General features: G+C 41.9%; 1 protein-coding gene across 2 annotated transcripts in view; it reads right to left on the bottom strand.

Annotated features, from left to right (window-relative positions):
- The window catches only part of MYLK4 (myosin light chain kinase family member 4), a 158584-nt gene that overhangs the window by 61369 nt on the left and 75312 nt on the right, over positions 1-21903 (bottom strand). Inside the window, exons 4-12 of one of the 2 annotated variants that reach the window (XM_015557430.1) lie at positions 20178-20271; positions 19996-20105; positions 18963-19104; positions 16025-16095; positions 14699-14827; positions 14043-14195; positions 11105-11183; positions 8239-8308; positions 1695-5652 (exon numbers count right to left, since the gene is read on the bottom strand). In XM_015557430.1, coding sequence (XP_015412916.1) covers positions 8264-8308; positions 11105-11183; positions 14043-14195; positions 14699-14827; positions 16025-16095; positions 18963-19104; positions 19996-20105; positions 20178-20271 — 823 coding nt within the window. In that variant the 3' untranslated portion in view covers positions 1695-5652; positions 8239-8263. Of the gene's footprint in view, positions 1-1694; positions 5653-8238; positions 8309-11104; positions 11184-14042; positions 14196-14698; positions 14828-16024; positions 16096-18962; positions 19105-19995; positions 20106-20177; positions 20272-21903 lie in introns of those variants that run through there. The other variant, XM_015557472.1, reaches the window with a different exon arrangement.

Below are 21903 nucleotides of genomic sequence, written 5' to 3'. Positions count from 1 at the left end.
TAAAAATCAAAGGAATAAATAATCTGATGAACAATGTGAACTGACGATGTAATAGAATCAGGGACATAGAAAGGGAATGGACTGACTATTCTGGGGGGACGGGAAGAGGTGTGGGGTGAGGTAAGAGATTGGACAATAATCGTGCACCTATGGATGAGGACAGTGGGTGGGGAGTGAGGGTGGAGGGTGGGGTGGGAACTGGGTGGAGGGGAGTTATGGTGGGGAAAAAAAGAGTAACTAATGTAATAATCTGAACAATAAGTGGTGGGTGCCCAGGTTGTCCACACTCTGTCTGATTTGACTATAAATCCAGGCTTCCTTACAGCCCCCTCTTAAGGCTCAATCATTTGCTATAATGACTCATAGAACCCAGGGGGAAACTTTACTATCACCAGTTTATTATAAAGGATGTAATAAAGAACACAAATGACCAGCCAGATGAATAGGTACATAGATGAGGTCCTGGGAGGGGCCTGAACACAGGTGCTCTGTCCCCATGGAGCCTGGGATGAGCCACTCTCCAGCATGTGGAGGTGTCCTGGTCACAAACCCAGAAACTCCCCAAACCCTTTTGCATAGGCTTTTCATAACAGTTCTGTTACATAGGCATGATTGATAAAATCATTGACCATTAGTGATTAACTCAATCCCCAGCTCCGTTCCCCTCCCTAAAGGTGGAGGGTGAAGTTGAAAGCTTCAACCCACTAAACACATGGCTGGTTCCTCTGGCAACCAGCCCCACTATCTGAGAATCACCTTGGTTGGGGAAACTCAGATATGGAAAGGGGCTGATCATGAACAACAACAGATGTTCCTCTCTCCTCTACCACTTAGGAAATTACAAGGGATTTAGGAGTTCTGTGCCAGGAAGCAGGAACAAAGACCAAATTTATAGTTCTTATTATATCACAGTATCCCAGAGCATCAGTAAGGTTTCCTCGATTTGGGGAAGAAGTCACAATGCCTGCTTCACCTGGGGGTTTAAGTGGGAAAAGACTGGGGTTCAAAAGAGAGGGACAGGATTGCTTTACATGAGAATATGAAGTCCCCCTTCTGCTTGCAACTGAGACAATGGAAATTTCAGTGGGACTGTCTCACCAGGTGGGGGTGAGGGACTTTGCTGACACTGAGTCAGTCACTGCTGGGCTGAAATGTGAATGTTCTCATGGACTCACACATCATCTTCAGATAGGTATGCGGGTCTTGGAGCTGACCAGTCAAAGCAGCGTTTCCAACCAGGAGCAACGTAGCCACCAATGACTGCTGGTTAGTCACTTCACACTGGAGTTTTTAGTGGTAGATTTTCTGAAGCAAATACTATGTGGGGTCTGAGAAATATTCACTAAGGTACATTATTAAAGAGGCTGAACTACTGATAACTGCCTTAATAATTTATTAGACACTGCTCTGACACTATACACTTTATATCTCAGTAAGTAGGTTTTTTTATGAATAGCAAAAAAAAACACAAAACAAAACAAAAAAAACCCTAAACCTGTGTTGGTACATTGTGTTCAAATAGAGAGGTTGTTTTCCTGTGTGGAACCAGCCCATGTTCCTGCGATGGTCCTAGAGTTCCTGCGAGTATGACATTGTTCTCTTAATGGCACTGGCTTTAATATGTCGGAATTCGTCATAAAGGAGAGAGTTTGCATTGCATTTGCCAAGAGCACTTATTTGAAAAATTGAGCTCATTAACAAAAGGACATATAAGGTCCATGTTTATTCTTCAACTTAAGACATACTCCATGACTGTTATACATTTTATAAGACAATGAAATAGAGTTGAATGAAATGATATTCAGAAATAAAAATACACATGATATACACAATCCCCACATTATGAAACCATTTTTACTTGTTATCTACACAGGTGCACCTCAGGACTCGCTGACATATACCAGCGAAGTCAACTACAAACACGTGTAGGTCAGCATATGAACACTCAGGTATCTGATGTTTCCTGCTCTTATGAATAAGTAGTAGTTGAGTTATAAGCCTTCATGGAAGGTGAAACTACTTATATGAAAACTTCTTGTAAAATACACTATCCAACTAAAATGGAGCTAGAAGAAATATCTAGAACTTCTGAGATATAAGAAGTTCTATGAGAAACTGCTGACTCATACTATGCAAGAAAGTAATATTAACGTAGGCATTGAACATCTAGTAAGCCCAGCAGCAAGTTTTCTTTAAGACAGAAAGTAACTTACCTTTGGGAAATATAATGTTTTTATCCTAAAAAGGCTTTTAAGGGAGCATGATGATGTATGAGAAGAAGGACTTTGACTCTAAATTAAGAAAAAAAAAGAAAGAAGTAAAAAAATACAAAAGAGCAAACGCAAGGCTGGGAGCATGGTGGCTAGGGAGAAGTGAGGCATGAGGTGATGCACCCTGAACCTGGATTGCCAGAGAACAGAGAGGTGGACTGAGTCTACCGACCAGGTCTCCCCATTATTACACTTTCACAAATGAATTTTCCAAATGAAGCTCCCTCACCTGGCCTACAGCCAACTGAATAAGCATGTGGATGCATGCTGGCTCCCCTTGCCTAATCGCTGTGATAGGGTAGTGAGGCAGGAAGGATAAGAAAAGAAAGAAATATAGAACAAGACCCTCATTTTTCTAATATCAAATCCATATTTTTATTCTAAAACAAGAAAAAATTGCTATATTTATTGATTTTTATAAAAATGGTGAAAAGATAAGTATTCACACATCTTTCAAAACACGCTCACATCAAAGTATGTGGTGACAATGGTAGCATGCCTAGTTACATCTTTGAGGAAAGAAAGCAAAATAATATTGTCAGACAAAAAATAAACAACTAAAAAGAAACCTATGGTACTCGACAAACATGAGAATTATCCTATTTTAACCTAGAAATCTATTCCCCAGGTTAGTTCAGGTGAGAATCCATTACAGGGATTTTTGTGCTACAAATTGGAGCATGAGCCTATTCTCCCTGATTTTTAAATAGCAACAGGTTCTGTGTAAGTGATGGTATCTTATAAATTACAAATGTGGACATGCTTTTTCCTTAACAGTTGGTGAGGTTTATTTCTCTCCAGGCAGTGGGAAGGGCCACATCAGTGCTTAATTTCCTCCATTTACTAAGGAATGGCAACTGCCTAATTCAAGTGAGCGAAGCCATATCACGTCATTAAGAGGGTGGAGAAGAAATACCGGCTCTCGAGTCCTAATGACTTCTTGGAAAAATCTATCACAATAGCTGCAGTCTAGCCAGACTTAGCTTCCATGGGTCATGCTGGTTGACTCCTTCGCTGTACAAAGCCTTCTTTCCAATCGGCAATCTGCCCATCAGGGCTCTGGCTGGAACAGCCTCACAGGATGCGGAGGAAGGCAGCAGGATGAGCAGGGGCTGAAATGCTCCCCTTCACGTAACTCGACTGTGATCATCAACTCTACCATGTAAACCACCCTCAGCTCTCCTGTGAAAGGTGCCCGGCTGGCATGGGGAGGCCTCCTCATGCAAATGTAGACATTTAATTAAAAATTCAAAGGAGATCCAGTTTCAAAGTAGAATCTCCTCTCTAAATCTTTTCTGGAAAAAAATCACACCCATTAAGTGCAGGGTCATCAGTGGCATCAGTGGATTAATTTTGCAAAGAAATTTGGCCTAAGAGCTCTCTTCCATGTGTGGTAGGGCCTGGGGAAAGTTTATCTGCCAACGCGAGGCAGGGAGTGGGACGCACACTGCGCATCACGCAGAAGACCTGGTAGAGAGCGGACACCACAGGACAGAAAAGCTTTCCACGCGGGCTTTCAAATCAGACCCTTGTGTCTTATTTAGCATTTGAGTAAAGGCCAGCGCTCTGTGGTCTGAGTATTAATGCATGCACTGGCTTGTATTTTTCCAGACTCTATGAATACCATCAGCTAAAGATAGCACAGCAATATAACACTTCAGTCATGGGGCTTTTTTTCTAAGGAAACTAAATTAAACATTTTAAGCATAGTCACATAACAGGAACCGGAGAAGCCAACCTTGGGTAAACGCATGGGCCAAAGGAAAGGAGAAATGCAGCATGGTGTAGGAGCCATGGGTAGGGAAGGTCCATTTTCCAGCACAACCACTAAATTATCATGTGGCCTTAACTAAATTAAACATTTTCTTCTTTCTCTACTTCTTCATTACCTTCCATGTGAAAATAAGGGCATTGTTCAAATAGTGGTTCTTGGCATGCCATATGGATTCACTGGGTGGATATGAGAAATAATGGCGAAAAGCCAATGCAGGTTAAAACTGCCCTCAGTGATGCGGCCACCAAGTTATTCTTAGTTCATTCCATTCCTTTTGTGATAGCAAGAGCCTAGAACAAGTTACAGCCAACAATAAAGACATTATCCAAGCGGATCTCAGCAGAGCAGATATGTGGACATGGGAAGTGAGGAAAGTGTTAAGAAGCTGATGGTGAGCTCGGTGGTGGCTGTGTAACTGGAGTTAGTGTGGCTCCGCATGGCCTCTTCTTCATGATGAAATGGCGCCAGCTCATTCCTGAGCGGCCCTGTGCCTTTCTGTGCCGAAGGCAGTTGGGCTCATGTCCCTTACTCCACATCCATGATGAAATGCTGCAGGAGCTCAGGAACAAGAACGATCCCCAGAAAATCATTCTCGTGTCCAAAAAATGAGCACTTTTAACTTCTGGATGCTCTTTCTTCTCAACCACTGAGCCTTGTGAGACTCCGCGTAGGTGAGATCCTGAGGCTTTGAAGTGTTTGCGTTACTTGAATACCATTTCCCAGTCTCTTCAACATTGCAAAGCACAGCACTGTTCTCCCACAGGCTGCCCAAGACCTATCTTCCCTTGTTGACAAGTGCAGCACGAGAAGAGCTCTCATCACTGTTGACATCATTCCAAAGGTTTGTAAAAACCACCCATAAACAGATGTCTCCTTCACTACCTCTCAAAACAGGCGGGCTGCACGCAGATGAATGTTCAATCAGAGGAAAGCGGGCAATGCACTAGGAAACTGTGTGTCATTCATTTGAAATAGAATCAGCTACTTGGGAGAACCTGATGCAGTTGGGGGGAAATGCAGAATAAACGGAAGATAGGAAGTCTGAGGCCTCGTGCCTCAGGGTTCAAAGAAAGCTTATGTTCCAGAAAGCAAACTATTTATCAATTGCATTCACCTGATTTCAGAACAAAACAAAATAATAAGAAGCTAAGTGTTCAAGGGCGCAACAGACTTTGCATTTTTTCTGGCCATATGATCACCCCTTTGAAAGGCATCACTTAATAACTGGAAGCAGTTTTCTTCCTCTAAATTCATCCTCCAGGTTTTAAAAGAAATCTCTGGTATGATAGTCAGTAAACTGAGAAGTAGCAGACATAATGCATTTAGTCCATGACTAAAATCAAGAAATAAACATAAAAAACTCAAGATAGCAGGGAAGTAGCTTCCCAAGTGTGCACTACCATAGGGTATGGGGAAGCGAGAGAAGGGGTGTGAGGCTTGCCTGTACCTCAGGGACCAGAGCGCTGGGAGGCCCCCTGAGCCAGAGGCTCTGAGTTCAAGTGCGGTAGCCCCCACATCCCCAAGGCCGCCAGTCATCATAGGGGTCAGGGTATCAGAACTGCTGATTTTTCAAAAAATCTCAAAGCAGCAGCAACCCCAGCGGTTTTCCTGCAAAGCAAACAAAATATGACTCTTGTTAATTCAACAGAGCTTTTAAAATTGTAATTAGTTGGTTGTGCCCTTAGGAAAACCACACACGATTTTTTATAATGTAGTATGTGTGTATGTGAGAGGAAAAAAAGAAACCCTTTAAAGGAGTCCAAATGCTTACCAGAGTGGGGTTGGGTTTTTTTCAGTTTATGCAAGATGTTTCAGTATTTGCCATATCAAAGGACAAGGCCCCTTTGTTCCCTCAGAAGCACAGCCAGCTCCTGAGGCTGTTGCCACCGTCCACTCTATCAGCTCGATCCGGCACCAAAGTGAGACTGCGGGTCACGAGTGGGGAGAGCTCCACTCACTCTAGGCATGTGTCTGACCTGGCCCACACACCATTTGCTGTCCTACATCATTCCTATAGACCTGGGGTGTCCCAAATTTATGTCTCAAGGCTCCAAAGAATGCAGTGGGAACAGTGAAATACCGCTGTTTCTAGAGAGATTTTTAGGGTGTTTCCTCAATGCATCAAAAAACCTCTAACAAATTGCAGGAGATTTATATGCCACAATTTACGTTGTGGATTATGCCTTATTCATAGGGCCTGGAAGTCATACTTTTTCCACAGAAATAATCTTTAACCACCAGATTTCTAAAATCAATATTATCTCAAAGTTGGTTTTACTCATAATAGTTCTTGCCAAAAACCCCATCTTAGCCTAGCAGGAAACATTGTGAAGAATGAGCTATTTTTTAAAAAACATGAGGCTGCTCCCAGAGTTCATATCTTAAGCTTATATTTTAATATGAAAACAAAAAGTGAAAAAATAAACTCGGAAGTGGCCACACTGTGTGGACCTGAAACACCCGTCCTGCACCTGCGGGGGCCAAGGTGACCTCTGTGGCTAGACAGAGCTGGGGGACCCAGGAAGAGATGGTGGACGGCCCAAGAGACTGTCAGGAAGCAGACAGGACCAAGTTCAGAGAGAGGGCTCCTCGAGCTGTTCCAGCAAAGAGGGTCCTACATAACTGCAACAGTGTGACCGGCTCAGGGCTTTAGTCTTTGTCCCTGTGACTGGTCACAGGTTTTGGGATAAGTGGTAGACTCCCAAGTAAGTGACCTTTACACCAAAGGCCAAAGGCATTTCTAATATTGGTTTGTGACTTTTATTATGACGTATTGATTTATTTCTACCCAGTCTTACTCTATAAAAGATTCAAGGCAGCTTACAAGAATATACACAGTCCAATAGACAAAAACCTCAAGACCAGAATAAATACAAATCCGAATAAAAGATTAAGAGCCAACGGGCTTTTTTGAACTGGAGCAGTTGCCAGGGGCCTGGGAGGAGATGGGCAGGCCCTGGGCCACTTAGGAGCTTGTGAGGTGCTGGGTCCCAAAGCTCTAGAGCAGGCGTCCTCAAACTACGGCCCACGGGCCACATGCGGGCCGCCGAAAATATTTATCCGGCCAGCCGGGTGTTTTTGCCGCCGCTGCCTGTCCTGCTTAGCAGCCGACTCGTCCCGGGTCTGCAGTGTGCATGTGAGAAATGTCTGAGGGACAGTGAACTGGCCCCCTGTTTAAAAAGTTTGAGGACCTCTGCTCTAGGGCATGCGCCAGGCTGGAATTCGTTTGCCACTGAATTCCCAACCCCAGGCCAATCTGGAGCGCTTGCCACCTCCTGCACACCCCATGATTTGTTAATTGCTGGAAATCCCAAGAACAGGACAGCCACATTTGTTTACAGGATAAGAGATTAATACCAGAAGGCAGCAACAATGCAGATTCACAAATTTTAAGTCCTACGTAGTTGTTAAAATTGAGCTGCAAAAAGGCCTTGGATTCATTGCCCTAGATTAGCGAGCTGACTTATGCCCCAACAAGAGCATAAATATTGGAGTTTCTATGAGCCTTCTGTAATATAAGTACACTTTCTTGGGCTTCTCCTTTAGGGCATAAATTGGGCTAGCTTACTGATATAATAGAAGATATCCATGTGTAAAACTATCTCTTAAGAATTCCAACAAAATTTTAAGCAGGGTAGAGTCCTTGGGGTCCAAGATTGGGTGAAGACCAGGAGGCAGCTTCGGAGAGAAAAACAATGTGGGTTTTAGATTCAGAGACCCTAAGATGATGGCATTGTACTACTGACCAGCAGTATGGCTTTGGGTGAGTTACTGAGTCTTTGAGTCTCTCTAAGGCTTGGTTTACCTGTCTATGCAAAAGAATATATTACTTCCTCTGATCTAACACAGCTGTTGTAAGGACCACCAGAGGCAGTTTCTATTCCATTATGGGCACCTGTTGAGTACCTACTATGTGCCAGGCACTGGTCTCGAGATATTGTTTGGAATATCTCAGTGGAGCCACTTAGAAGCTTAGGAAGTAAGACTATCCCCAACTCACAAACCAGGAAACTGAGGTTTCTCAGATAGAAAATGGCAGTCAGGGTGCAAATACTGCAATCTTTGTCCCTCACCCCATCTCAACCAAAACACCCCTCTGCTTCCCACATAATGCAACAAACACTGGATTTCTCCTAAGGACTGCACACAGCTCTTCAGGAAAAGGACTGCACACAGCTTAGCACCCAGACCAACCTTTCAAATGGGCCTCTTCTGAAGACTATTGGTTCACAAGGTCCTGAGCGTCAGAGCAGCAATTCTTCTCCTAGGAAAACCAAAAGACATTTGAGGAAGGATAAGAACTTTTTGCATCAGTTCCTGACTTCTGTAAACACTTGAGTCAATTATTTTCTACTGAGTAGAAAGTTCTTGAAACCTTGTTGCTAATGATCCTCTGACAGATACGATGAGTCCAGCTCAGGCACAACCCCACTCTGCCCTGGAGCTCCTGTCATCACTACCCTCCCTTCGAATCAGGGACAAAGAGCTCAGCACCTAACAATACCTGAGTTTCACACGTGTGTGTGTGCTGTCAAAACCTCCTTGGACACATTCACCTGGACAAAGCATGAGAGTCAGGACTGAGACTTGGGTTGCAGTGACAACAAAGATGCCTAGACACAGGAACTGCTTCGTCCGAAAGTTTTCAAATCCAGCGGACAAGAGTCAAGTGCTACAAGAGAGGCTCAGGAAGACGGAGCAAGCACCTCCAATTGGGGGTTGAGAATAGCCATCTTAAAGGAGGTGGCATTTAAAATGGGCCTTAGACAATCACCATGATTTGAGCTGATCTAGAGTGAGGAGTGGAGACAAGACTGGACCCGAGGTCGGGCGTTTTGGAACAGGCCTGGACTGTTGGCTGTGCCTGCTGTGCACAATGGGGAGCACTTGAAGACTGTTTGATCAGAGTTGTAATTAAAGAAATCATGATTGGTGAATTAGCAAAGAGAGCCAATGGATGTTGAATATAGGCTCATGGGTTATTTTATTAGCTCGGTGAATTGGAAGAAGATCATGTGCTAAGTAAGTAGTGCTGGGACTGGGAAGGAAGATAGAAGGCACTGGGAGAAAAGGAAACAGGTCACATTTATTCAGTTTTCCTTCCTTCAGCTCAAAAGCATTTGCTGTCTGTAGTAGGTGTTGGTTGAGTTCTAATAGACTTGTAGTTTGGGAATGCTTTGTTCTTCCCCACAGAGAGCTGTGTCTGATGCAGGGTGGGTTATATATGGATGGTTGGGTCATAAGGAAAGCTTACGCTGTTTCTTCAGCTTTCTCATCCACACACTGAGGAGAATAGTGCCTGTTCCAGAGGATTGGTATGAGGATTAAATGAGTTAATATTTGTATAGCAGTTAGAACAGTGCCAGGAACAATGCCATATAACTATAATTTTTATAATAATGAACTAGCTTTATCCAATGGAATTTTTTTAATCCTCACCATTCTTGAAATATCTATCCACCTTAGGTACCAACAGATAGAATAACAAAAAGGTGATTTTGTTGCTGTTACATCATTTAAAAATATATATTTAAATACTTTCCAAACTGTATAATGTCATTAATTATCCGCTGTGGTTTCCATATTGTCCTACCACGTCAAAGTGTATTTAGACACCAATAAGCTTGGATAAAAATACATTGGTGGAAAATTGGCCCAAAATAGGTTGGTAACCCTAATAAGCAGTTTATGTAGTCTGAGTAAGGTACCGAATAGGTAATATGTCTATTTTTACTTGCCATCAGTACCAATTATCAAGGAAAGGTATATTCAGACACAAATAAAATTGAGTACTGATGCTGAATTTAGAAGCAAAGCTAATTTCAATAAAAACTGAACGTGGAAAAAATGAGTACCTGAAGCATAGTCATTCTAAGGTTTTCTTGTCAGTGGAAAAGCTTCATTCCGAACCCCAGGGAGTGGGGAGGACAAGGAGCAGAGATCAAGGAAGTGAAAGTGTGTCAGACTCATGCTATCCAGGGGCCAGATGCTCGCATCACACCTACCCTCAGTGAGCCCAAAGACTTAGACTGCTGATTACTCTGAATGTATCTTGTTCAGTTGAACATTCTAAATGTTTAGTAAAGTTATTTAAATGCTACACATCTGCTCCCATGTCATTTGAATAATCCACAGTGACTTGAATGGAGATAGTCTCGAGGGGGTTATCATGGTCATTCAGGTGAGGATTGACTGGACCAGAATAACCATGCGGATGGAGAGGAGACAGATTCCAGAAGTAACTAAGGGAAATAATGTGCAGAACTTGGGGATAAATTAAGCATGAAATGAGGGGATTGAGGAAGAAAAAGGGGAAAATGAAGATGTCCTTTAAGGCTATTAAGTGGGGTCACTCTGGGAGGGGTTGGGGATGAGGTGAGGTGGGGGGAGATGAGTTCAATTTAGGAGAAGATCCAAGTGGAAATGTCAGTACACACGTGGATTCTGTACCTGAAGTTCAGGAAACAAATCTGTGCTGAAGGGACTGATGGGAGAGTCAGAATATAAATGGTAATTAAGACAGTGAGAGTAGATAAGGAATTTAGTACAAGAAGTTATTGCAGGATGTGGGCTCAATTATTCTCAATAAATCCTTCTGTCATCTTCATTTCGTCTCTGGTAAGAGTATCCTTCACATATACTTACATTAATATCTGCACCAAGCTGAGTATTATAGTTTTTGGTGCCAAAGAAGACTAAACCAGGTAAGCATAGAAGTTAGAAATTCTGAGTTCTGTTTTAAGGAGACATAACATACATTGATATAGTCTCCCAAACTTTATATGTTCATTTGACCTAGGCTATATGTGTGTATGTGTGTTTAAGTATATATGCATAGCATAGTTTATAATAGATACAAAGATTTAATAATAAATATAACACAATTAACATTTATTTTAAAAACACAAACTGCTCAATAAAAGCATTTTAATCAATTTAACACTAGCATAGACTTGAAGGCTATGAGAAAAGGAATTAAAAAGAACCTCTCTTCAGGCTAAAATGTTTCAAGCATCTGATCATCAACAAATGAGGCCAAACAAAGAAGAGCCTTAGTTACCTGTGTTTTGAGTCTCAAGTGGAGCTTGTGGTCTGACAACCAAGGATGCTTGAGAGCCTCACTTGCACTTATTCGCCAACTAAAGGGAAATTCAGAAGGTTATTAGTGGGAACACCCCTGATGAGGCCTGCACCTGCCATTCAAGCTCAGCTCTGGCCACTGCCTTTGGGAAACTGGATGCAGACTATGAAGTTCCCAGGCCATTCTGATGGCGCTGGAATTGTCAGTGTCATGTAGGTTACTATCTAATTCAACCAGGGTAATAATATGGGTAAGACAAAGCAAGGAAACTTCAAGTTCTTGTTAATAACTGAACATCTACTTTCAAATATAAGTAGACTAGAGTCCCAGTGCATGAATTTGTGCACAGGTGGGGTCCGGCCGGCCCACCCCAATTGGGGCCAATTGGGCGAGGCTGGTGGGGGGAGGGGCTGCAGGCAGTTTATAATAGATACAAAAATTATCTTTGTATATTAGGCTTTTATATAGAGAGAGGATATTATATTCTTGATGTATTGTCTGAGCTTCATAAACTGAGCTCTCAGTCAGTTGAAAAATAAACCTATGTCTATTATTGTAAGGACAAAATGCTACAATGATTCTTGATGATTGCAAAGCAATTGATGTATTAAAACTATTTAATTATATATATTATAACTTTTTAATTAAAAAGTTTTGAAGAGTTAAGTATAGAAATAGGTGGAAAGTTAATGTAAGTATTGGGAGAGAGTATTTCATATTCTGTGATGGTGATATTTAACGTTGGCCTTAGCTTCATCAAATATTGACATGAATACTTAACTAGTTGTCATTCTGCCCAAACGTGTATCTGCTGCTCCTTCACTGTTAATGCAACCTGCAGACAAAGAGAACGGCAGGGCCTGAAGTGCAAGAGGCCTGGCTCAGAATCTGCCTTGAGGAGCCCTGACTGCTTCACTGCTCTCAGTGATAACATGATGGTGATAATAGCCACACACCTCAGGATCTCCATGTGATCAAACCAGAGGACAGGTAAATGGATACAACAGGTCCTTGAATAATGGCATTAGTTCAATGTCATTTCCTTATACATTGATGAGGAAAAAATCAATCAGCTGGGGCCACTGTCTGTGGCATGTGTACTTTGTCCTATCTGCAAGGGTTTCCTCCGGACACTCCGGTTTCCTCCCACAACCCAGAGATGTGCACCTGCATGCATTGGCGTGTCTGCACTGTCCCGTCTGAGCGAATGTGGGGTGTCTACTGTGCCCTGCAATAGAAGGGCATCCTGTCCAGCATGGGTTTCACCTTTGCCCTGAGCCACTTTCAAGCCTGAACTAAAATAAGTAGGGCATGACCTTGTTTTTAATTAATCTTTCTTAATATATTAGCTCACCTTCATTATTTGGTGTTTGGGGTCATTATTTAGAAGTTTGTTGGTGTTTTTGTGACCAGAAATATGCCATAGGAATTGAACTCTTGTTTGTATCAATTTGCCCATGGTAAAATTGGTTTCGGTACATGTCATTTCACTTAAAGTCAAGTTTCCAAATGTCTAAGTTTCCTATGGACAACATTAAGTGAAAACTCACTAATCTCTAAATAGGTTCTCAGTAAATTCGTATTTCTTATCTATCAAAGATTTGATAGAGTTGATGTTTTCCCTCTATTCACTGTTACAAATACTGATAATATTCAGTGTTACAAATGCTAATAATAACATCAGCTTTCCATGAATGTGCCTTTCCATTCAAGATAAAGCTGGTGCCTGTTCATTACCCCTCCTCTCAAACTGAGACCCTAGCCTGGCCAAGTCCTCCTCCCCTTTATGACTCAACTCTGGCCCTTGTCAATATGCTCTATCTTTGCATTAGTCACATCGCATTATTTTTTTAATACCTATCTCTTCTATTAGATCATGAGTTACCTAAAGGCAGAGGTTGGGCTTTATACATCTGCCCTCAATGCCCAAGACACATTCCCTGGCAGACTGTAGGTAATTACTTACTTGCTTCAGGAGAAGAGCCTCCTGTGTGGCAGGCACTGTGCCAGACCCTTTCCCATGCTGTGTGTTACCAGCCCCTCCACTGCTTCCTCCCATGTATTGGTTCACAGTCATGCTTATTAATAACTTAAAAGCCAAAAATATAAAGAAACAATAGAGCAAGTATTGTTGGCCCTGAGAATCTTAAAAACTACCTACTGTGCTATGTTTTAGATATAAAACCATTTAAAACTGTGATTGCAGGGTAATGGCAATGTCCTTTTCCTGTGCATTGTTCTAAAAGGCCAGCCTACTCTTCTTCACCAACTGAAACTTACACGAATGTTGTTTCAGCATGGCAGGAAATAGAAGGCCATGGAGTACATAACAGTTAAGTGACTGGCCTTGGGGATAGGTAGGCTTGTGTTTGATTATAAATTCTACCACTTACTAGCTGTATGATCTTGGGCAAACTCCTGAGAGTCTTATCCATAAAGCAGTAATGATAATTTCCACCTCATGGAATTGGGTGGGGGTTGAAAGAGATAATGTCCTGGCACAGTCTGGCCCATTGTAGGTTCTCAAATGAAATAATAGTTAAGTGTTCAGCTACAGAGAGCTGTATTCATGCTTCGTAAGTGTGAAAGGCATCATGGAAATAACTCATCCCAAAACCTTCATTTTGAGGGTGAGTCACTGAGGCCCAGCGAGAGCCCTTTAGTGCAAGAGCCTTACTGCAAAAGGCAAAGACAAGAGTTTTTGCAGCTCCACTCAAACCTCATGACCAAAGCAGTCCCATATTTCAGTAAATTGGGTCAAGAGCATCAACTCTTCCTATTTACAACTTGGTGCAGCCATCAGCGACTTCACAAAGGGAATTCAGTAGTTATCTGTCATTAATTCTAATAGTCCTGGTGACATACTGCTACTCTACAGCCCCAACTTCTTCCAGAGCCCTGGATGAACTGGGGTTACCTTTTCTCCTTAATGAGAAGCTTGGAGATGAACTCCTTGGCCTCTTCTGAGATGTTTTGAAATTCTTCCTCCTCTAAGTCCCACCTGCAGGCCAGGATGTTGTTCAGGGTCTCAGCATCATTATCACCCAGGAAAGGGGACAAACCACTAAGTCTACAAGACACAGGGTCCAGAGTGAGTATTTTTTTCAACCGCTTCAAAGCCTTATAAATAGGTTGCTTTTTGTGATCCTATCGTTTAAAGATGAAATAAAGCAAACAACCTAATATTTAAACATAATTTAAACATAAAAATATACATTTTTACCTTCCCTAACCGATGGTCTGTCACACATACACACAGCAAACATGGGGAGTGTCACCTCTCGGGAGTAAGGGTTGTTTTTTAAAATTATTTTTTTAAGGCATTGGGTGGTGTCCTAAGAGTTTAAATGACCAGTGAAGAAGACATACAGTTACTTTTCAGATGATGTTCAGGGAAGGAATTTACTCCTTTCACCCACAGCATGCAACAGAGCCTAGAAAGTAGTTGACTATGTCATGGTGTTATTTATTTTTAAAATAGCTAAATTAGAGCTTTCATTAAAAATAGCAAAACCTCATAGAATATGCATGATAATTGAGAATAAGTGTCAGGGAGATTGGTGATCTGCTTACAGCATATAGGTGATGACCCCCACGCTCCACATGTCAGTGGGAAAGGAAACAAAATCATAGTTCACGACTTCAGGGGCAAGAAACTCTGGGGTTCCAAAGTTCACCTTCAGCTTCTCTCTGGGTTTGTATCTGACATTTAGAAGACAAGTGGAGAGATGGAGAGTGGTAATCAAAGATCATGGAAATTGAACAGATGCAGTCTATAAATGAAATGACTTCAGCCATACAACAAATTTAGAATAAATAAACTTTAAAGGAAATCACTTTAAAGTGTCAAAAACTTGTGAAGAAGTTCTAAGAGTTTTAAGTCATAATTCATACAATAAAACCTTAATAATCTAAAAACAGTTATGAGAAAAGCCACTCAGAATAATTCGAACATCTGAATTATAGAATATGACCAAATAAAAACTTATATGATTCTTGACACATAGATGGATTGAATAAACCCTTATTAATTAACTAGAAGCCTGTGCACCAATAGGGTCCCTCGGCCTGGCCTGAGGGATGGGGCCAAAACTGGCTCTCCGACATCCCCCAAGGGGTCCCGGATTGTGAGAGGACACAGGTCAGACTGAGGGACCCCACCGATACACGGGGCCGGGGAGAGACGCGAGAGATTGACCAGCCAGGGAGGGACCTCAGGAGGGCTCCATGGCCTGTCCAGCCTGTCTCCCTCAGTCCTGATCGGCCGAACCCCAGCAGCAAGCTAACCTACCAGTCGGAGCATCTACCCCTGGTTGTCAGTGCACATCATAGTGAGCAGTTGAGCGGCCTTAGCATATCATTAGCATATTGTGCTTTGATTGATTGAACGGATGACTGGACAACTGAACACTTAGCATATTAGGCTTTCATTATATAGGATACATTAAATGCAATAATTTACAACACCTATTTTATATTTATTGTTAATGTGTTGAAGTGCATGTAAATTCTTTGTTCCCTTCAGAACCTTAAATGTGCCAGAACCCTTTGCAATCTTATTTAGACTATGACTTTTTAAAAAGTAAATCTCATTACAGATGGAACAAATATAAAAGACTAAGACAAACTCTTACAAATTCTAAATTAATGTTTTCAAATTTAATAACTTCACTGTATTGAGTTTTCATTGTTTATCTTTTTCTTGCATGCACTGTAAAAACTTCTAAAGTTTCAAATCCTGAAGTCAGCAAGGTAAAGCTGAAACATAATTTTTGTTAAGTTAAATCTAAATAAGGGAATGAAACCAAGGGATATATCTATCAGATTTGTCTCTACAAAGAAAGAGCACTCATCGTGCTCCCTAACTCCATTCATACACCTATGTTCAAATAGACGTACCTTCTGGCCAATCCAAAATCAATAATTTTTATTTGTTTAGTATCCCGATTCACACACAGGATATTCTCAGGCTGCCAGGAGAAAGAGACACATTAGCAATGAAAACAACCATCATTCACTCAAATTGTCCTTGAACCACGACTAAAAATACAACGATGCTCAGGAAAAACATAGCAGGCCTTTCACTTTGGGGCTGGCTTGTCTGTGTGGGTATTTTCTCCTTTAATTATGTGGTAGACGAGGTTTTGGGTACCATGCCAAACTTGCATTACCCCGCCTGTTCTCCCCCTGCTCCTGCAGTTTACCATGATGTGTGAGTTCAGGCAGGAGGCCTCCATGAGGGAAAGAAAAAGGGGACTGCTTCAGTACTTTCCAAATGCACTGTGGGGGCTGTCTCAGACCTGACATCTGCCCCCCTAAAATTATGAAGTATGAATTTCCCTTCTTGGAGGAATATTTTACCCAAGGATTTATGAGTTCTAAGAGAAATGGCCTGATTCATTTAAACAGCCACACTGAATGTGCAGTAGAATGTGAATGCTCCGACCTCCAGATTTTCCTTTATATTTTGGTATATGAGAAAGTCATGTGTCAAAGGAAGGCTTCCCCATTTCATTCTTCATTCTCTGTAATTCCAAAGTTTTGCTGAGTTAGGTCTCAATGCCTAACACCCTTGACTAAGTGTTCCCTTGGAGTTTGACTCTGGGAAGACTTTGCCCTGCTAATCCGACAGTCTTGGTGTGAAGAGGGAGAAACATAGATAGTAGCACTGTAACCGTTTACAGAATGTCTTACACTTGTACCTACATTTGTTAGGACAGAGAAGCTTAGGTCAGAGAAATATGAGAGATTTAATTTAAAGTTAAGGTTATCCATAAAAGAGAAAATTTTCAACAAATTGCCTGGATTCTCAAGCTCTAATCCATCCCAACTCTTCCCTGATTGCTGTGGGAAGGAGTGGGGGCATGAGCTGAGTAATTGAATCCTTAGGATCCCATGTCCCATCCTTTAGGTGGGATCCTGTCTGGGTGAAGAGGAGGTTCAAATGAGGTCAGAAACTCAGAAAACACTTTATGAAATAACATAGTCCATTTGGGTAGGTATAATGTCTTTGGAAGATCTTTTCTAAAATACCTCTAAAACAGATGTTTCTGAGAAAAAAACTGTAGAGAAGTGAGTACCATATATGAACATTTGGTTTTATGCTTAAATAACTGATCAATCATGTATAAAGCTATCCAGTTGTCAGACTACTATGACACCAAAAAAATTGTTTGCAGAATGTAAAGAAGCAGTTTCAAGGGCACTTCAAAAGTTAATTTTTTCTAATTATGGAATTAAAGCATATTCATTGAATAAGATTTGTAAATCAGAGAAAAATATAAAGGGGGGTATTCTTATGTCACCTCTAAGCTCCTCTACACATGACAAGCACTGAATATTTTTGGCCCTTTTTCTTCCAAGGAGCTTTCTGAAAGGATGACTGGTCTTTAATGGCCTGTCCAGCTGCTGCCTTTATTAATATCATTACATACAAGTTATAGCCAAAGTTACTCACTGCCAGTCCTCAGTCAACATTATGGAGCCACATATGGAGTTGTCTGACTTATGATAGGCCGGGTCCTAGTTCCAGTTGCCAATCAAAGCCCTTTAGGGATATCTGCAGAATATCCATACTCAATGAAATGCTCCTGAAAATACGCATTCTCAAACTCAGCTCATAGCCGAGGGCTTTGCTAATGATTTTTAACCTTTGACTTTGCCATTTTATACCACTTACTCCTGCCCTGTGAATGGGAGAGGCAGAGCACATAAATCAAAACAGTGAGGGAAGACAAGTTATAGGAGAGAGGCCCATGGGAAACTATTTAAGGAAGTTAAGTGTATTTACTTCTACAACCCCTGATGACTTACCATAGATGGTATGTTACATAGAATACTTTATCTCACTGCCAAGCTGTGTAAACAGGGCAATGAGAAAATGTGCCACACAGAACATACATTTCATGATGCTCAGCCGAAATATCAGAGCTGGTCAATTATTGGCCCTGGGTCTTTCATTGGTTGTAACTGGGTACAACCTGGGGACTTCATAATGGGAGAGAAATCAAAAGGGAATGGTCATTGCCTGGACAGTGTTGCTAGTGGTTGAGCATCGACCTATGAACTAAGAGGTCACAGTTCGATTCCCATGGAGGGCACATGCATGCAGGAGGCAGCCAATCAATGATTCTCTCTCATCATTGATGTTTCTATCTCTCTCCCTTTTCCTTCCTCTCTCTGAAATCAATAAAAACGTATTTTAAAAAAGCAAAAAAATAATGGAAGAGTCATCGAATAAGAGAAGAAAGGAAGGTATCTTGAATTCCCACTGCTTACAGAAACTTTCCAGCAATTCCAGCATTTTCTCACTACTCTTCTGGCTGCCCTGTATCCCATCCTGCCATTGGTTTCTCCTCAGTGCTCTGGCATGCCCGTCGAAAAACAAAGCCCTAAAGTCCAGAGTTGCCGGAGTGAGTTTCAGAAGAATGCTGGGGACTCCTGGAGAGCTGAAAGCTTGGCTACCGCAAGGGTATGTTGACTTAGTAAAATTCTTCCACCTACCTAACACATAATGACAGGGACACAACAAGGGCACCTTGCTGGTGATGGTGGTGGTGGTTTTAATTCTAAACTTTTAGAGAAATGATCTCCATGTAGATTCCTTTAACACAGACAAGTTGCAAGAATCTAAATAGTAGTCTCTAAAGAAGAAGAATGCAAATATTAGTGGGTGACAGACGTTGGAAATGGAAAGGTAAGGTTAAGAATCTGGATTTTTATTAATTACTTAATATGTACCAAGTCATAGTCTCAATGTCCCAAGCTGGTATATAGTATCTGACAGGGCCCTCTGATTCACACGAGGGGAAAGGTCAGAATGCAAAACATGTTCTACCTTCAGGTCCAGATGGAGAATGTACATCTGATGCATGTGTCGTATTCCCTCACATATCTGCTTGATGAACAGGATGGTGTCCAACTCAGTCAGACTGTAGTTGTTGTCAATGATCCGATCAAATAGCTCGCCTCCATCCACACTGCAGAAGGGAGAGGAGTGAAGTCCTGAGTCTTGATTCCTTCATGAACATGTTTTCCTTGCAACAGGTTGGTGTTTAGGCTTCTCTAGCTCTTCCAATAAAGGTGTGCACACAGTACTTTCTCTGCCTTCTTTGCTCTCAGTTAGATGACTCTTAGGTTGAATGCCTTTGTCTTACCTACCATCAGTTTTACAAAATCGCAAACTCCAGTGGTTGCCGCTCTGGAGTAAGTCCACATCTACCATTTTCTAACAGACATGGAAAATAAAGAGGTCTCTAAGAAGGCAGGGAGAGAAATTCTAAACACCAACTGAGGGTCAGACAGGGTCTCCTCAGACTAATATCAATGATAAAATGCATCTATATGGCTGATGATAAATATTTAGTATTCAAAATTCCTTATTAAACAATGATAAAGAAAATCCAAAATGAGAAAATGAACTGAATCACAATACGGATTCACTTCCTAATTAAACACTAAGTTTAGAAAGCTGATTTTAAATGGAAGTTTCTTAGCCCTAATTATTAAGAGTTTGACATGAACTTTATATTAGTGATTAGGCTGACAGTAAAATGTAGTTCAAACATCACTTTTCTCCAAGTCAACAAGAATAATATTTAAGCTGGATTTGTTACAGTACAGCTTACATATAAAGTTAGATCTATGTTGCTTTTCTACTTCTTATTAATCAAATCATATATAGAAATAGCTATTTCTAAGTAATGTCCTTTCTGAAACTGATGAGATTATCAGAACCAGTGGTACAAGCATGGATCTAGCAACTTCTGTGATAGGACAGAGCACCATGGTCACAGGTGCTGTGGGTCTCTCTCCACACGTGTACACAGCTTTGCAGGAGAGTGGAAGAGGGAGCAGAAGGGAACACATACTACTCCATGACCAGGACAATGTCATTCTTAGACTCAAAGGCATCGTAGAGCTGAATGAGGTTCACGTGATCCAGCTGGTTCATGACGGTGATCTCATTCTTCACTTCATCCTGAGAAGAGGGACAGGCACTCAGTGAAGTGAGGATAACAGTATGGAAACACCCACATGGCACAGCCTTTACCTTATCCTTCAGGCCTCTGGTCTTGATGATCTTGGCGGCCAGCTTCAGACCTGTTGCTTTCTCTTCACACTTGTGAACCTGGCCAAAGCGGCCCCTGCCAAAGAAAAGGACAAGGTGCAGCTTGGGGCTCTGTCCCCATCAGAACCTGGCTTTAGTCACCACCAAGTAGATGAGGCAGTTGCCCCAGGCATTTCTCCTTTTGAGTTTGAATGAGCAAACCTGTTAGTGCATCTACTGTAGCCAATAAACTTCTACAATAGTGTCAAGGAGTGGTCTGTTGGTCACTGGATCAGAATCTCCTGGGGGTAGAAATACATGTTTCCCAGCTCTACCCCAGACCTACTGAAACAGGAATCTTGGATGAAGCCCCAGAATATGCATTTCACAACATTTCTTGGGTAATTCATATGCACCCTAAAATTTGAGAACCTCTGTTATGGAGAAATTAGAATTGTTCTGAATACATCTATATATATAATAGCCTAAGCAACTATTACAACCAAATGACCAGAACGACTGGTTGACCAGTCGCTATGACACGCACTGACCACCAGGGGCAGATGCTCAAAGTAGGAGCTTCCCCCTGGTGGTCAATGTGCTCTCACAGCCAACCTCCCATGGCCATTTAACCTCCCCCAGCTGGCAAATCTTCTGTGGTCCCTCCCTTTGTCCGGCAGGCCCTGTCCAGCAGTCGGCAGGACCCGTCCAGCCCTCCCTGAAAAGGGACTGGGCAAGATGGCCCCGATAGGCCCTGATCCCCGGCCAGACCTAGGGACCCCACCCATGCACAAATTTCGTGCACCAGGCCTCTAGTAGAAATATAATAAACTAGGCTTTGTAAGTATGTGAACAATACAAGTTGTGAAAAGGCACATTGTTGTTGTTTTTGGAAATACATATAAATAAATAAGAAGTAATAACAATATTACATATAAACACATATACATACTCATCTCTGAGCTTTTTTAAAATGTATATTTTCATTTATTTCATAGAGGAAGGGAGAGGGAGAGAGAAACATCAATGATGAGAGAGAATCAATGATTGGCTGCTTCTTGCATGTCCCCTACTGGGGATGATCAAGCACACAACCTAGGCATGTGCCCTAATCAGTAATCGAACCGTGACTTCCTGGTTCATAGGTTGATGCTCAACTACTGAGCCACACCAGCCAGGACAGCATCTCTGAGCTTTTTGACACTTTAGCTTGGATATACCAGATAAATGTATATACACTTTGTAAGACAGCTTCTTACAAAGGTAATCACAGACAGAAATGCACCCTCATGAGCAATTTTCCAGTCTGACTTGTTTGCTGTGATTCCTGATTTAGTAAAACAGACAGAACCCCAGTGCCTGCCTGTGCAATGATGGCTCTCTCAGCAGGGGCTACAAGAAAACTTCCCTAACAGCATTGGGAGCCTAATGTCACTGCACTCATAGAGGCCTGCAGAGGTGAGGGTCTTGGCAACAACCAAAAGAGGGATGACTACCACCACACCCCATGCAGCTCAGCTACGCACCCCTGGCAGAAGCAGATGTGTCCATAAACAGCAAAGTGATAACTTGAATTCTAAGTGGCTGCTGATTAGGAAGTTTTTTTTTTCTCCTTCCCCAGCAAAAGCCCCCAGGACTTCCTGGCTCAGCAGAGGTGCCACATCACTTTTAACCTCAGTACTACTTCAACTTTCACATGATTTATTCTGCAAGTGCCTTGAATGGTGAG

The sequence above is a fragment of the Myotis davidii genome, unplaced genomic scaffold, assembly GCF_000327345.1.
Source record: "Myotis davidii unplaced genomic scaffold, ASM32734v1 scaffold230, whole genome shotgun sequence".
Classification (NCBI taxonomy): domain Eukaryota; kingdom Metazoa; phylum Chordata; class Mammalia; order Chiroptera; family Vespertilionidae; genus Myotis; species Myotis davidii.
Note: the sequence above shows the minus strand (reverse complement) of the source record. Positions and strands in the feature narration are given on the sequence as shown.